A 16,870-nucleotide genomic window follows, 5' to 3' on the forward strand; every position below is an offset into this window, starting at 1 on the left:
ATAAGTGCCTACCGACAATTTTACGACAACGCACATGGAGAAAAAAATGGCCCAGTCGACGAAAAGAAAAAGGGTCGCCAAAAACAGAAAGAAGGCATGGAGGAAGCACTCAAATATACAAGATGTTGAGGAATTTATGGATGATGAACGAATGCAGCTTCGAACTGGGTAAAATATGGGCAAACACCGAAAACCTTGTCATTGTATTTGTAAATTAATGTAGAAGTTCATTGCGACAGTCCCACATGCTTAGAATTTTGTTACGTGGACTTGTGTTGTTGACTGTTATTGTGCAGATTCAGATTGCAACTGTACGTGTTGCCACATCAGACATTTAATTGTAAACAATCCCCGGAGAATAATTTTCTTGCTTGCTGATGGTACCATAAACTTTGTTGTAATTTGTAAACATATTGCCATGAAATTTCAATGCTTGTTGATTGTTTTAAAGTTTTTGAGCAAGCAACCAGAACTTTTTTTGATGAAAAATAGGATTTAAAATAATTAAAAATAAAATAAAATTTTTTCGAAATGTTAAAAAAAAAAATTGTTAAGAGGCGCTCCCGCTGGTCCGAAAATTGAGATTGTCCCAGAAAACAAGGATATCTTCATAAACCAGGACAAATCATGTCTTGATAAACTGAGATTATCCTTGTTTGTGTTATATGGCCAATATGGGGACAGTTTTTTTTATTTACCCCTGGCCCTGCGCCGCCTGCGGGACATAGACGGCAATTACGGAGATTGAGTAGCCAGGATGGAGGGGGGGGGCACATCTATTGTGCCGGACCATAGGGTCTTGAAAAGCACCCTAAACACGCGCATGGTATCCACTCGTCAATGTAAGTGGCCCCCCGGGATGGAGGCTCCTGGAAATTGTCATATCACTGACGTGCTTAATCTCCACGGAGCCAGGGACAGGATGCCATTGCTCTACATGCACCAAGAAATTTGGAGACAAAAATGTTGCTCAAATATACTCAATTTCTTTAGGGTTTTGAGCCCAAACTTATGTAAATGGGCTACAATACTATTTGTAAGCTTTTGGCACGAAAGTAAAGAGACATATTTTTGTAAAGTATTAAACATAAAATTATAGAAAATATTAAAAGTAGAAGAGCGTTTACTCACAGTCTGTTATTGTCGCCATCTTGCCGTGTTTTTTATCGTAGCCTAGCTACAAGACGCGTATAGAGGGCGACAATATCGTGAGGCGTGAGCAGTGCTAACTGTAGATTAAAAAAAATACTTGCATCGGCCAATAAATGTCATAAATCTTACCTAAATTTAAGGTAACATTCATGATATTTATCGGCCAATTAAGTAAACTTCTCCCTCTTTCATTCTCCTCCTACCTGCCCCTCCTCCTACTCCTTCCTCCTCCTTGCTCCTCTCTCTTCATCATCAGTCCAGCGTGCATCTTTCAATTTCTGTAATTCTCTGACAAAAAAAAGAAAGTTACTATGATGAATAAATTGACAATTATATGCATAAATTAGAGATAGAATTTATCCAGATGTTAATAGGGGTCTGAAAACGACACATACGAGTCAAGATATGGATGGCCTGACGTGGTAGAATCTTTATCGATTAAATCATTTTGCTATTTCAAAGTGAATGGCTTTGTGGCGTTTTACCAACTGTTTTTATAGTTTCTTTGTATTACAATTATCATTGAATGCATTATCCCACTTGTTTTGTGATGTAATTTCAACCTCTATGATTGATTACGTAAGATTATAATTTTCAAATTTTAAGGCACTTTTGCATGTCATAGTCTACCCACTTGATATCACTACGTCATCAAGAAAGAAGTTATGACAGGTTCGGAGGTGTCATAAATATTTAGTCAGGTTGTTGTCCCGATCTTGGCAAAGAGGGCTTCGTGAAACAGCGGACAAGTTGCTCACTATCTCCGATTTAGTCAAGAAGTTAGACTTATGACGGTGTTGAGAAACGGGCCCCTGTTTCCCAATGAATGTGATGAAGGGATTACTACTAAGCAGTGCTAAGACTGTCATTCCACCAATTTATTATAATTTGATAATACATGCATATTTCTAAAGCACTTCGAGATGTCAGACGCCGTTGTTATATACGCTGGATTGTAATTAATCTTTTGTGTGATTGTTTTGTAGTGGTCTAGTAGCAGAAAAACCTGATGAAAGTTTGTTCTTTGTTGATGATAAACATCCATCTAAAGAGGAAGGTAAGAACATTGATTTTTTTTTCTTCGTCTGCTAACCTTTAATTGCATTCATAATTGTAGTGGTTGAGTGGATAAGTTTTCTGACTTTGAACCACAAGATATGTGTTCCAATCCCTGCTGCAGCACTAATGCCCTTTGGCAAGACATCTACATTTGCCACATGGAGGTGAGGTAAATGGATACCTGGCTGAAATGGATTCCTGTAATTGTTTGTGCACTGTGAAAGGCTGCAAAAAGTGAAAGGCTGCAAAAAGTGCAAGGCTAAAGCCAGTGTAACAATATCCTAGTCCTTAATAGAGATATTATATGCTCTATGTACATGTAAGAGCAGAGTATCATTAGTTATCATGTAAACTAGATCAAGTTTTAACATAAGGAATTAAGGATATCAACAAAAATGTTAGACAAAGCAAAAGTTAATTACCACAATATCTAGACTTGTGCTGATATGCAGTTGCACAACACAGACAAGACCACTCGGGGTTTTCTACTCTGTTGTCACTGGGAAACGTCTGCAATGATTTCATGGATTGGTTATGGTATTTCTCTTTATTTTTAAGATGATTCAAAAAAGAAATTGGAGAAGCCACTTAAGATTGATCGGAAACTGACACCAGATCCAAGAATACCAGTAGCTAGAATGTAAGTATTACGATTAGGAGAGGGATGGATCTAGGATTTGCCAGGGGGGGGGGGAATTTCAAAATAAAATTGAAAAGCAAAAATAAAAGGTTCTCACTACTCACAGGGAGTATTGCCCCATGATTTTTTTAATCTTATGAAAATTTGGCCCATATTCATAAAATCCTGATTTATCACTTACACAGGGACAGAAGAGATCAAAGTGGAAGGAGGGGAGTAAAAGCAATGTCTGTGAGTTAAATCCGGCCACCCACAAATTTGGAGACTGAACCAGATTTAAAACCCTGATTTCAAAAACTACTCTATTTGCTAAAACTATAAATTTTCAATCAATTTTCAGCTTTTGTATGATTAACTCTGTTATAGAGGCAGAATACCAAGATTAGTTATTTCTCTGATTGATGATTGGTTTATAGATCAAAGACGCCTAGGTCACTGGAGAGACCGAAGCGAAAGAGTAAGTTGGTGCAGAGACTAGAAGCGGAGGGAAAATGGGGGCCATCATCAACAGTCAAGAGAAGGAAACTTGCTGCTGCTTTGAAAGACAGTGACCTAGCACAGAAAGCTAAAGATGATGATAATAAGAGGAGAGAATGTGGTAGAGCAGTGTATGATCTCTGGGGAGATCCAGGTACGTTCTTATCACTTGATTGTCCGACCTTCCTCTATCTATCAGAGATTAGGGGTTCAAATCCCAGTCATTGGACTATTTCCTTAAGCAATTAATTTATCAACTTTGTGTTTCACTAGACCCAGATGTAGTAAATGATACCTGGCAGGAATTCTTTGAAATGATTGTGTGCCTGAAAGATAGCCAGCTACAGTCAGTGTAATCATTACAATTAGAGCATTGAGCGCTCTGCAAAGTGGATATTAGTGCTTTATACTTTGATATTATTATTATTATATTGTATTTGATATCATTGACAATAATAAAGATGATTAAATGATTTCAGAGTTAACACTTTGTTCTGACTATTTCATTCTAGCACCTGTTAAGTCAAAGACGGAGGCAACACCAAATGAACACTTTCTCAGGGTCACTAAGAAGACAAGGAAAAAGGTTGGTTTTGAAATTATTTTTAGTTGACCTCCCAACTATTTTCATGTTAAGTAAACATTTTTGTACTAAACATTCACATATCAGCTAATGCAAAGTTTACCTTGCGATTCAATATTTTACATTGATTAAAAGGGGACCTGAGTTTTGAAAAATATCAGACAAATAAAGTTATGGCTGTTTATAAACGGGATCACTTACACTGTACCTCTCAAATTAGAAAAGTAGATTGTCACCTTTCTCTATGGACGGTGATTTTAATATAACATGCATAGCTTATCAATACATTTTCTAACAAAAGAAGTATTATTGTATAAAGACGTTTGGAAAAGATGAGATTTTAATCTTTCACATATTGGAGATAATGAGAATAGTCCCTACCCAACAACACATTAAATAAGAATAGAAGTAGAAAATGAAATATATATATTCATTTTTTTTCTCTACATCAGTTACCAAAAACCTACTACAATAAGACTTCTTGTTTCAATGCTGTAGAGGTTTTACCAGGGGGAGCATCTTATAACCCAACGTTTGAAGATCATCAGGTAAGTTTTATCCTTCCTCCCAAAATCTAGTTCCGATATGATGCAACAAAGCTTCCAAAATATTTTTCATATAGTACTGGGATGTGGTTGTACAAACCCCACTATTTATGGGAATAATATTCTGCAACATTTCTAACATTGTCAGTTCCTCAGCAGATGTTTAGAACAGTGGTTGGAAATTGCACATATTTCATAGAGAGATTGAAAGGAGCATGGAGAATGTGCAATTATTAATCTCATTTTTCTGTGCTTAAGACAAGGGGTTTTAAGTTGACCCTCTGTGTGGATTGAACTTTTTTGTGACTTCAGGTTATGTTTGTGCATTATTTTAGTTTTCATAGCTTGAATAAATCATACCATTCATGTAAGGAATATAAGGTATGTTAAGTTGATGATTTGGATCGAAATCAAATAAGAGAATTGATTAAGCATGCACATGTTACCAGGCATTTATTTGTTGCATTAATTTACTTATGACCGGTGATGAGTGTTAATAAGTCAAGTATTGTGACTGGTAATATTAAGATGAAAATGGTTTATCAGATAGCAATTTTCTCATCACCATACTTTCAAACCAATATACACATCATTTTGCTCTTGTATATATACATGTGTAGTTTCCCACATTGAAAGAGTCCAAGCACCCTTTGTACCCATTATACCTTGTCGGTGTAATTCTCATTGGTACACTAGCTGATCTGTAATATTTCTTCATTACTACTATTTCTTTTTAATTCTATTTCTGCAGGAACTGATTCAGAAAGCAATCCAAGTGGAAGTAGATAGGGAGAAGAAGGAAGAGAAAGTAAACAGATGGCATCGCTTTGCTAAAGTTAGCCGAGCCGAGATGGAGGTAATTCTATTCACAGAACTTTCAAATTTTAAGGAGTATTTGCGATCAATTCTAAATTTCAATTGGAAATATGCAAATAATACATTACCTCTAATAGAAAACAAATTCATACCCTCTACAGTGCGTATAAAAAAAAGTTAACACTAAGAAAAAATCCTGTAAAATTATATATTTGTAATATCCTGAAGATTTTTCCACATTTTAACATTGGTACAGATGTAACTTATGTTAACTAATGACGATATAACTGTCCAAAAATATTTCCGCTTGAGTGAGCACCACTTACTTTTGAAAAGTTAGCGAAAAATGATTTGCGCAGGACTTTGAAATAGTTATGCGAATAAAAGTAGACCTTAATCATGAAGAACACGTGGAATTTAGCTAGTAAAATTGATTTAATGATATCTTGTACCTGTTTTAAGTTGTTTCCACAGTGCATTGGGCCCCACCCCACTCCCCCACATACCGAGGCCATCGTGACGAAATTTGCTTTACACTGAGCTGTGATTTACATGAAATGGCTTAGGCTTCATTTTAATTTTGTTAATCGTTGTCAAGCTTGGGAAAAGTGTGGAGAAACAAGTATTAAATGAAAAATGAAATGTAAACCCACTTTGAATTATACAAACTTAGTGAAAAATGCTGGAGATGTCTGATATAAACTTGATTCAGATTCAGTTATGTCCTCAGATCCAGCTGGCACAAAAAAGGGTAAAGGTTGTGCTTACTAAGTGTTGAAATTTCACTTTAGGGGCAAAATTGTTACAAAATGCTTGAATGTATCCGTTTTATTTCAATTGACTAAAAGTGCAAGGGAAATGGATGAGAAATGTTTCGCAGGGTAAGTTTGATTTCACCCTTTCCCCTTTACACAGCGTGAAAACTAGCATTTCTGCGAGCTGTAAAAAAATGGACAGTGCTCACTCAAGTGTAACATTCTGTCAAAACTTTTACTTTCATTAGATAGATGAGACCCAAACCCAAGATTATATGTAAAAAAATTACCCACATGTTGTATAATTTGTAATTCCCAGGGCTTTTTCAAAGTGTAAACTTGTTTTTGATACGCACTGTATTACAAGAAGCAGTTCAGCAACCAATTGCAAATTTGCAACTGATTATAAAAAGACTCATGATTGATTTGGGACATATTGATTGTCTCTTCTAACACCCATGTTGGTAACAAGTGACATGATTCAACTAACAGGATTGAAAGTAGTGAAACATTTTTTTCCATTTTGCAATTACGTATTAAGCCAGTTATGCAGAGTTCAGAGTTTGTAAGGAAAGGTAAGTCCTATTTTCTTATGAAGATTCTATGAATTTTTCTTTTTGTTCACACTTTGCTATTTCAGAGAAATAATATGAACGAACTGACTGCTGGACTGTTTGATGATGAACTCAATCAAGATGAAGATAAAGAGGATGATGAAGATGATGGTGTACTTCCTGGTGCTCCTGTGGTTGCAGAGAGGAGAAAGACAAAAAGACAAAGAAACAAAGAAAGACAAATAAAACAACAGGTAATACCAGCTAGCACCTTTTTGTTTTTTATTATTATTATTTTTGGCCAAAGGTAATTCACTTAAAACTCCAGTTGTTGGAAAGGTAAAATAATGTAAGTATGAGCTATTCAATTCATTTGCCTGATCCAGGCAATGCCAGACCAAAAATATTTCATTGAAACAATGAGGTGAGGAAAATATATATACACAAGGCTCGACATTAGCGGTGGCCCGGGGCCACCAGAAATTCACCTCGGGCAACCATTATTGAAAAAATGTTAAGTTTTGGTGGCCCGAATCGGGCAACCAATAATTTTCAAAGTAGCGCAATTTTTATCCCGATTTTGCACTCATTTATCAACTTTCTACAGTTCAAATTGCAAGCCAATTCGTCATGCGCCCTTTTTGTTAATCTACACACACACAAAGATTGCATAGACATAGTCATGACAGTATGTAGGCCTACCGCTATAGCATACAGTAACTATTATCCAGCCGGCCGTGCTGGCCGTCTGGCGTACGTGAGCTTTGCATGCATGAAACCACTGCAGCTAGCTGTGCGCTAGCAGACTATTCAGACTTAGGGAGCTGCGATACGAAATGTTGCTGCTAAGAAATCTTCCACAGAACTTTGAAAATCTACGTCGTAGGCACATTTTACACCAATGAAATGCCCTTCTACAGTCCATATTACTAAAATCTGGTGTAACCTGTTTATTTGCAAGCATTAAAAAGAAGAATTATGACCTCTCTTTTGACTCGATTTCCAAATGCATTAATACACATAAAACACATAGGTGAGTACATCACAGCCCCACGTATGCATACTTGGTTTCTTTCGAGCTGTGTCTTTTCTAGCCAAAAATAAACAGACAGTTTATTTCTTTCTTGTTTATAAATGACTTCTTAAACCACTCTTGAGGAAGTAAATACTTTGGGAAGGCATTTCATTGATATGAAATGTGAATTTTTCCAGCATTTTGGCAAATATAGGGAAGGACTTTTCTCACACGGTTTTTTCCAGATATAACTTTTGCCGTTTTCTTATTTTTTTTCTTTCATTTTTTTTATAATGGTTAAACCATTTATACCCCTTTCCATTGAATATGCCTGATTAAAGAATATATTTCCACTGAAAAATAATAGTAATAATAATAATAATTTTCCCCATTTTTATTAATTTTGTTTTATTCATTTTTCTTTCATTTCCTTTTGTTTTGTTTTCTCTAAATGTTTTCTTTTCTTTTTTTCCCCTGTTCTTTGTTTTTTCTTTCTCCATTTCCTTTCTTTTGGTTTATTTGACTTATTTATTTTATTATTTTTGTTTTCTTTTTTAATATACTATTCTAAAAATTATTTTTGTTTGTTTCCCCCTTTTATGCATTGATCTAATTTTGCAGCATATATTTGTGATTTTCTCCTGCTATAATATGCTGGAAAAAAAGAAAATAAACTGGATTTGGGGCCTGCATAATCTACATGTAGGTTTTAGGATTAAAAAAAGAAGAAGGGAAAAATCATTGTTTTGTACATCTATCTGAGTTTGCTATGCACTATTTATTTAATTTACTATTATGAGTGTGTGTCTTTACGGAGATTTAAAAAAAGTCCACACAACCTGGGAACAATACAATTTTTTTATTCTCTTTCAATCATTTCATATTTACAATGATAGAACAATTTATATATTACCACAAATCAATTAGCAAAGTAAAATAACAGCAAACAAGATTTACATACAAGATGTACAAAGTGAAAGTAACTTAGTGGTAGTGGCTGCAGAATTAATATTTCAGAAGTTTGTTTTATTCATTTTTAATTTATGTTTTTCTTTATATTTTTGGGGCCACCAAACTTTAATATCGGGCCACCAAAAACAAATATTTGAAGGTTTTGGTGGCCCGAACGGGCCACCACCAAAAAAAGTTAATGTGGAGCCTTGTATACATATATGTTGCAATTGCATAATATCTATTGGTCGTATGACTGGATTCAACTCTTAGAGAGAGAGGGAGAGAGAGCACCTGTCTATTTAGAAACACATTATTGGTGTGAAACTTCTCATGAAAGTGTATACTTGGCAGTCATTAATATACAAATAGCGAATAGGCATGAGTGCGATGGTGCGAGATTTCGCATGAGGTGAAAGAAAGATGCTCTATGAATAGAGCGTCTCTTTCTTGCACTGAATGCAAAATCTCGCACCATTGCACGAATAAGAATATTTGCTATTTGAGTTGTACAACGCCTCAGAATTTAGCGAAAATATGAAAAAACAAGAGTTTCCCTGCAGTAATCTATGAAAAGGGAGCAAAAAAAAAAATGAAAGCGAAAAGCAAAATCCCACAAGCGCACATGACCTTGGGCAGCATTGCGCATTTAGCCAGCAGGCTTATACGCGTATTGCACCTTCATTTTACTGAGCGCAATGAATTAAATCGTATTGTGACGTCACCTCCTAAAGCCGTGCAACGGTACATTTTGGATGGTACGTCTTGTGTGCAATGGTACAAATGTTTGATATTCAGCCTCCCATTTGCTCGCGTACAACAAGCTAAGTAGGCATTTTACAATAACAATTGTGCTGCACATGACTGATATCAACTACTACCATCAAGTGTGTCAAACGTGTCATTTCGAGTTGACGAGAACTTATGTTTATGTCATGGTCAATTCTTAGTCAATAATAATGTAATAACTTTTTTTTTAAAGAAAAGAAGAGGTCACAAAATTGTTGTCGTTAGACAAGTTGAAATGGGATATAAAAAGCTCAACTCAGATAAGCACATGTGGGCATGTCTATTATTATTTTTTTATAGAAATGACCTTTTCTACCAACAGTATGCCATGCTTTATTTTGCTAATTACTAAGTGGCTTCTCATTCTGTAACAGAATCACTAGTCACATAATCATACAAACTCTCAGAATTTGATTTTGCAAGATTCTGTCAGGTGTCATTTTCAGATTTTTGCCACAACTGAAATTAATGCACCTGCATTATTATGTTAACATGTTTTTTTTTTTTCTCTTGATCAGATGAAGAAAGCTCATGCTGAGAAAGCTGATAAGATCCGTCTGAATGAGGTTTACCGTCTCCGATCATTAAAGAGAGAAATCAAGGAGAAAGAAGAGAAGATAGCAACTAAAATAAAGGAGAAGAAAGAAAAGGCTAAGGAGAATGAAGGCAAAACTAAACGGCTTGGACGCTACAAGTATCCTTTAAAAAAAACTTCATTAAAGGGAAAGTTCATCCTGACATATATTTGGTTTTTATAAAAGCAGAAAAAAAGGTTCAGGTATTGTTGATTACCGGTATTCACAAGGAAACAATGAATTTCAGTACGAGTTTAGTACGAGGTTAAGCGTAGCCCAAATTGTTTTTACACTGCATTTTTGCAAAGTGGGCTACCCCACTTATAGTATGAGAATATTTGTCCCTGCAAATAGCAGGGTTAACCAAGCAATGGCGGTGCTAAGAGTAATAGTCCGGGGTTAAGATCGGTAGTGTAAAAAGAAACCTGGCTACGCCAAGGACAGTGATCATTGTATGCCCTAGGGGCTACAGAGTCGGCGGTGTTGTCCAATCAGATATAAATGTTCATTAATGGTTACCACTGGGCACGGATTACTAAATTACGTTTAAGATAAGCAAGTATTTCCTTAGCCGGGGTTAGGCAGAAAATTTAGCGTGTGTGAAGAGGAAAAAAAAATTAGTATGGGGTTAGCGATAGTTGGCGATGTTATGAAAATCCAGTGTTAAAAGCTTTTCAGAGTTCATTTATCTTGACCGATTTCACTCAGATATGAAGAGCCTCCTATACCAGTCAAGCTATCAGAGCATCTTGTTGGTAATCTGAGACAACTCAAGGTAAACAGAAGCAAAGTCCAGTGAAATATGTATATTAAGACCACTCAAGCTAGACCTTATGAGCAGGTGGTTTGTGTGGACAGGTATTACTGCATATTTCAGCTTGGAATATTTTAAAAAGAAAAACAAAAGCTGTCGTTTTTTGTCTCGCCTGCATAGCAGAGCGAGACTATAGGCGCCGCTTTTCCGACGGCGGCGGCGGCGTCAACATCAAATCTTAACCTAAGGTTAAGTTTTTGAAATGACATCATAATTTAGAAAGTATATGGACCTAGTTCATGAAACTTGGACACAATCAAGTATTACTAAACATCCTGCCTGAGTTTCAGGTCACATGACCAAGGTCAAAGGTCATTTAGGGTCAATGAACTTTGACCATGTTGGGAGAATTATTTTCAAAATCTTAACCGAAGGTTAAGTTTTTGAAATGACATCATAACTTAGAAAGTATATGGACCTAGTTCATGAAACTTAGGCATAAGGTTAATCAAGTATTAGTGGACATCCTGCCTGAGTTTCAGGTCACGTGACCAAGGTCAAAGGTCATTTAGGGTCAATGGACTTTGGCCAAGTTGGGGGTATTTGTTGAATTACCATCATAACTTTGAAAATTTATGGATCTAGTTCATTAAACTTGGACATTAGGTTAATCAAGTACCACTGAATATCCTGTGCGAGTTTCAGGTCACATGACCATGGTCAATGGTCATTTAAGGTCAATGAATTTGGCCTTGTTGGGGGTATTTGTTAAATTACCATCCTAACTCTGAAAGTTTATGGATCTAGTTCGTAAAACTTGGACATAAGAGTAATCAAGTATCACTGAACATCCTGTACGAGTTTCAGGTCACATGACCCTGGTCAAAGGTCATTAAAGGTCAATGAACTTTGGGCGTGTTGGGGGTATTTGTTGAATTACCATCCTAACTCTGAAAGTTTATGGATCTAGTTCATAAAACTTGGGATATAAGAGTAATCAAGTATCACTGAACATCCCCTGTGAGTTTCAGGTCACAAAACCAAGGTCAAAGGTCAGTTAAGGTCAATAAACTTAGGCCATGTTGGGGTAATTGTTGAATTGCCATCATAACTTTGAAAGTTTATAGATAGAGTGAATGAAATGTGGACATGGGTGTAGTTGACAAGTCTTAAAGTCACCGTTCAAATGTCATTTATGGTCAATGAACGTGGTATTATGTCATTATATGAATGGTGTTTTTGTGAATGATTATTTTATAGTAGTTTTCAAAGTTAGCACTGCTGCTATATTAAATCGCGTAATGCAGGCGAGACTGCCAGAGGCGTTCCACTTGTTAAAGAAAGATGCCACGGACACGTTTTCGCACAATTGTATGTATTATTGATGCAGTTGTAATAATTAAATTTCTCTTTAATGTTTGTAGTACAGGCTTTGCAAAACCACAATGCTTCATGTACTTTGTATGTGGATGAATTTCCAATCATTTATACCAAGCATGGCTTTTCCATATTTTCCTTAAGATTGAAAAGAAAGTCTATTATTTTTCAATACAAATTTATTTGGCATGTTAAGAGGACAGAAAGTTCAAGATTAATATTGACTGATCTATCTTCCGTTAAATGATGTGTCTGATTAGTGAAACTGGATGATCTGAGCATACTAAGGATTGGTGGGGCAAACCATTGTTAACCCACAATAGTTATGAGGGAAGGGTTGCGAGCATGGAAGATGAAAGTGGAGGAGGAGGGTTGGGTTGATGGATGGGGATTCACCGAATAGAGAAAAGCGGAGGTAGGGGAGGGGTCAGAGTAATTTCATAGTCAGTTCTCCAAAGTAATTCCTTTTGTTCTTTTTTTTTCATTGTAGCCTGATGGAAGTATGATAGCAGACCGATTCAACAATTTTCAAAAGAGGAATATGATAGAACCGAGGATATGGAAAAAGTAAGACATTATTTTTTTGAATAATGAATCATGTACTATTTATTGAAACACTTTATCCATAGATTTCACCCAGTTCCAGTTGGTATGACTCGAGTTGAATGAAAAGAGTATGAAAAGTAAGAAAAGCATGACAATAGATTATTTTCAAAATTGGATGAAAATAACAAATGCTATAGAATTTTAAGTTTGTATTTTTTCATTAATCAGTGAATTAGCCAGTAAACCCTTTCTTTGTGAATAAAAGTTGTTCTTTTATAATTTTGTTTTCCATGATATTGATGAATGAAATAAAATGACACCAAATAGCGTAATAAATCTTGACAAAAACTAACATTATTGTATTTTTATGGGGAAGGAAATCTACAATCTGTTGATATTCTCTTAGGTCATTAAAACTTTAACATATTTCTTCTTCGTTTTTTCTAACAGAGGAACAAAGCCCAAGATGAAAGAATATGAGAAGAAGAGCTTTAAGGAAATAAAGTGAATATCAGGTAAATTATTAATATATTTATCTAGGCAATTTCACAGTTGTTTTTGTAATGGATATTTATGTAATATCAATACTGCTTTTCATGTATCGCTGCTTCTTAATCCATAATGATAATAATAATGACAACATTTGTAAAGTAACATATCAATCCCTTGGACACCCAAGGCGCATGCAAAATGAAAGTGAAATGTGGAATGAAAAAAATATTTTTGTAAAACATTGATAAAACTGATTGTTTTTTGTAAGACAATTTTGTTTGGTAAAATAAAATAAATTAATTTTTGTAAAACATCTTGAAAACTATGAATTCCAAAATATAAGCCACCATATTAGTGATATTAATTTTATAAATTGTTTTGTATATTTGCTTTCTAGGATTATGGAATCGACCAATCTTCTTGCGGCTGCTGAGAACTTCTAAATCTATGCCGGGATAAACTTTTAAGTGTCCCATCGCACGGCTAATTACAATAACTATCCAGATGTATCTAGCTTCATAATGGACGTCTCAGCGCATTACAGATCTTTCATTACCTTGGTCATTGGATTCTGATTTTTCTGCATATAATGTTTGTCCTCCATCTGCTCCTTGGGGAGTATTCCAGCAAGAGCATCCATTCTCAATGCATGGCATACAACATTGGCCATTGTATGGTACTGCATCATGTGAAGAATGACTCAAATTTTTTTGTTTTCTCCATTTTCCAAGATAAATAGAACCTCCTATTCTTGACAACGATGCAATACATTACAAACTCACTAATTTAGTTATGCAGCACTTGCAAATTTTATCAGTTTTGCAGACTGAAATACCCTGGAAATAATTTTGAAATATTAGATGATTGATTTGATAGAATCTGCAACCTATGCAGCCACCATTTCCCTTGTAACACAATACTGTTTTACTATATCTATAACCCATATATGTGTTGATTTGTATAACCACAAATATGAAGCCTAGCATGTTGGGTCAATATTTTGACCAAATCATGTCACGTTTAATATTCAGAAATTTTAGGGAAAATATTCTGAACTTTGAAGATCAAATTTTGGGAGGTCTGTATCATATGAGATTCTCTATTTTTGTGAGAGCATAAAGGTAAAAAGTTTTTGTTATGCTTACTTGTATTGCTTTGTGGACAAGCAAATCCAAGTTTCCAATTGAAGATCATATTATTAAAACATATTTGTTAAAAAAAACAAATAATAGATTTGTTTTATGCATTATGATTTATAATACTTTTGAATTAGTATATCCTTGATTGTGCAGTTCAGTGAAATTCTCATAAATTTTACTGAAATGGTTCTAGTAAAACTATTTTTTCAGAATATATTCCACATTTAATGAATCTGACGTAGATGAGTGATTAAATTTTAACCACATGATAAATTAAAGTCTGTCCCATCACTGTGTTTTACTCATCTCTCAGTTTTGAGTATGTGCTGATTGAAAGTATGTTGCATTGTACTACATATATCTTGGATGAAAGTTTGTTGACCTGTGAACTATCATACATTGTAAATCACACTAAAATGGTTGAACATTACCCATTCCTGCTCCTGCTCCAGTTATGGGGGGATGGAAATAATCGTGAGTTTTTTTTTTTCATTCAAAATCTTCAGATGTCCCCAAGCACTGCTGAAATGATAAAAACAACCATTAGAAACAAAAACTTTAATTAACTTTTACTCAGGGTCCGGTAACACAAAGGTGAGCAATTGATCATATGTTTGATTTTTATTATTGATTGCAACCGATCATAGAAATTTGTTTATGATCATGCTTATTGTTATAGATCTCAGAACTAAATATTACCATTAAAGCCTTTTTAATTCCCTCAAAAGTGTTGGTCACCAGTAGTCTATCTTATGCATGTATATCTGGAATCTGGATTTGTATGTGTTAAAGCTGTTATGGCCTAAGAGAATATAAAAGACAGACCTCTTTTATAAGAAAAAAAAAGAGATTTTGCTTGATTTATTATTACATGAGAAATGCGAGAATCACAAACTGCAAAATAAAATCATGACTTTGATTGTAATATTAGGCATATGTTGAATTTGACTGACACACCATGAAAGCAAGGCTTGCAGATGAAAGATTAATGTTTTAAGATTTTGCAATTCATTTCATGTTTAAATTAATTCTGTCTTCACATTTTCTGAGGTTAATGAACACTATACTTTACAGAAATACTGCCCTCTGAAGTATGTAATATCCAGTATACCATCATTTGCAAAAATTTAAGCCCACCTGAATTTTTTTGTATAACATGTATAATACATGTAACAATTGTAATAAACTAACAGTTTCATTAAAAACTGGCCTCATGTAATTTGTTGGTGTTAAATTATGTATTTGATAATTTTTTTTATTTGAGTGAAATTAGTTTTAAAATATTGTCCAATATCCTGACTAATCCTTTTGTTTTCAAATGTATTTTTAGTTCAAAATATTTTGAAATAAAAACATGAGTTAAGCTTTTTGATAGATTCTTTAAACTAATTTACCTTTAACCATTCATATCAAACTCAAAAACAACATCAATAAATAATATATAGGCCAGTTTTTGAATGAAACTATTACAGCATTTTGCAATTATACACTTGTGCTATGCACCCAAATTTTCAGGTGGTCTTAAACTTTTGCAAATGATGGTATATTATCATGATACGAGCAGATAACTACATGTACAAATCCCCAGATATGATACGTGTTAAGTTTGAAGTTCTGTAAATTTTCCTTTAGTTCATCTTGTATTAAAGGCAGAAGTTAGTTAATATTTATTTGTTTTATTTCATTTATTTTGTGCTTATTGATTATATCTAGTTGTAAATGTAGATTTATATTTATGTAATTGGCATCTGTTAATCCAGGAAAGTAGAATGCTTTTCAAATTTGGACAAAATTACAATAAGATGAGAATAGTCATGTTTTTGTACATTTTTTCTTTTATTTTACGGGTGCTGAAGCCCTCCAGCTCCCTCAGTCCCGCCTTCCTGTTATTTGCAGGGGCGGATCCAGCTTTTTATAAAGGGGGGGGTTGGGGTGGTATGCGAGGGAGCGTAGCGACCGAGTCCAAGCGAGCGGAGCGAGCGAGGGGGGAGGGTGTGGGAGGGGGGTGTCCCCCCTCCCACAGTAGGGAAAATTTTTGAAAATCTGTGTGTGAAAATGGCGTTTTCTTGCATCTAAAACACCACTCTTTTTGGTATAGAGGTCGTTGCCAAATTAACCCCCATGAAAATTTGTAAAATTAATGAAATAAATACATAGAAATAGAATAAAATAAAATTACAAGTTTAAAAAAAAAGATAAGATTTAAAAAAATGGTCCCCGGATTTTTTTTTGGGGGGGTTGCAACCCCCCCAACCCCCCCTCTAGATCCGCTTCTGATTTGTGTGATTGTCACGTCCATATTGTCTATGTTTGTTAATGAACACTAACTATAAGAGACAATGATGGATCATTTATTTCTTAATTTCTTCTGTACCTTGTTTATTTAGACTCATCCTATATCAAGAACATCATTACTACAGTGCATGATCCCCATATATCTTAATGCCTTGGTGCATATGAATGTTGAGATAATAACTCTGTTCTGAGGATTCCTTTATCAATTAAGTGTAGCCAGCATAGTCAGTGGAACAGGAAATTGCCAATTCGTCCACTGCCAACTCGTCCACTCGCCACATGGTCTACCTTCATTTAGTCTAATGCCATTCTGTCCTTTGACATTTTGTCAAACAACCATTTGGTCCAATAACCAT

At 34.8% G+C, this 16,870-nt stretch overlaps 1 protein-coding gene across 1 annotated transcript; it reads left to right on the forward strand.

Moving 5' to 3' along the window:
* On the forward strand, nt 1-15,885 carry LOC129264861 (ribosome biogenesis protein NOP53-like). The gene is made up of 13 exons (XM_064102091.1): nt 1-168; nt 2,139-2,209; nt 2,770-2,851; nt 3,268-3,482; nt 3,841-3,914; nt 4,364-4,459; nt 5,208-5,312; nt 6,668-6,835; nt 9,855-10,030; nt 10,620-10,686; nt 12,533-12,609; nt 13,039-13,103; nt 13,478-15,885. The coding sequence occupies exons 1-12, from the start codon at nt 35-37 to the stop codon at nt 13,094-13,096; spliced, it is 1,323 nt and encodes a 440-aa protein (XP_063958161.1). The 5' UTR covers nt 1-34; the 3' UTR covers nt 13,097-13,103; nt 13,478-15,885.
* Nucleotides 15,886-16,870: the final 985 nt, after the last annotated feature.

The sequence above is a fragment of the Lytechinus pictus genome, chromosome 7, assembly GCF_037042905.1.
Source record: "Lytechinus pictus isolate F3 Inbred chromosome 7, Lp3.0, whole genome shotgun sequence".
In the NCBI taxonomy this organism is placed as follows: Eukaryota; Metazoa; Echinodermata; class Echinoidea; order Temnopleuroida; family Toxopneustidae; genus Lytechinus; species Lytechinus pictus.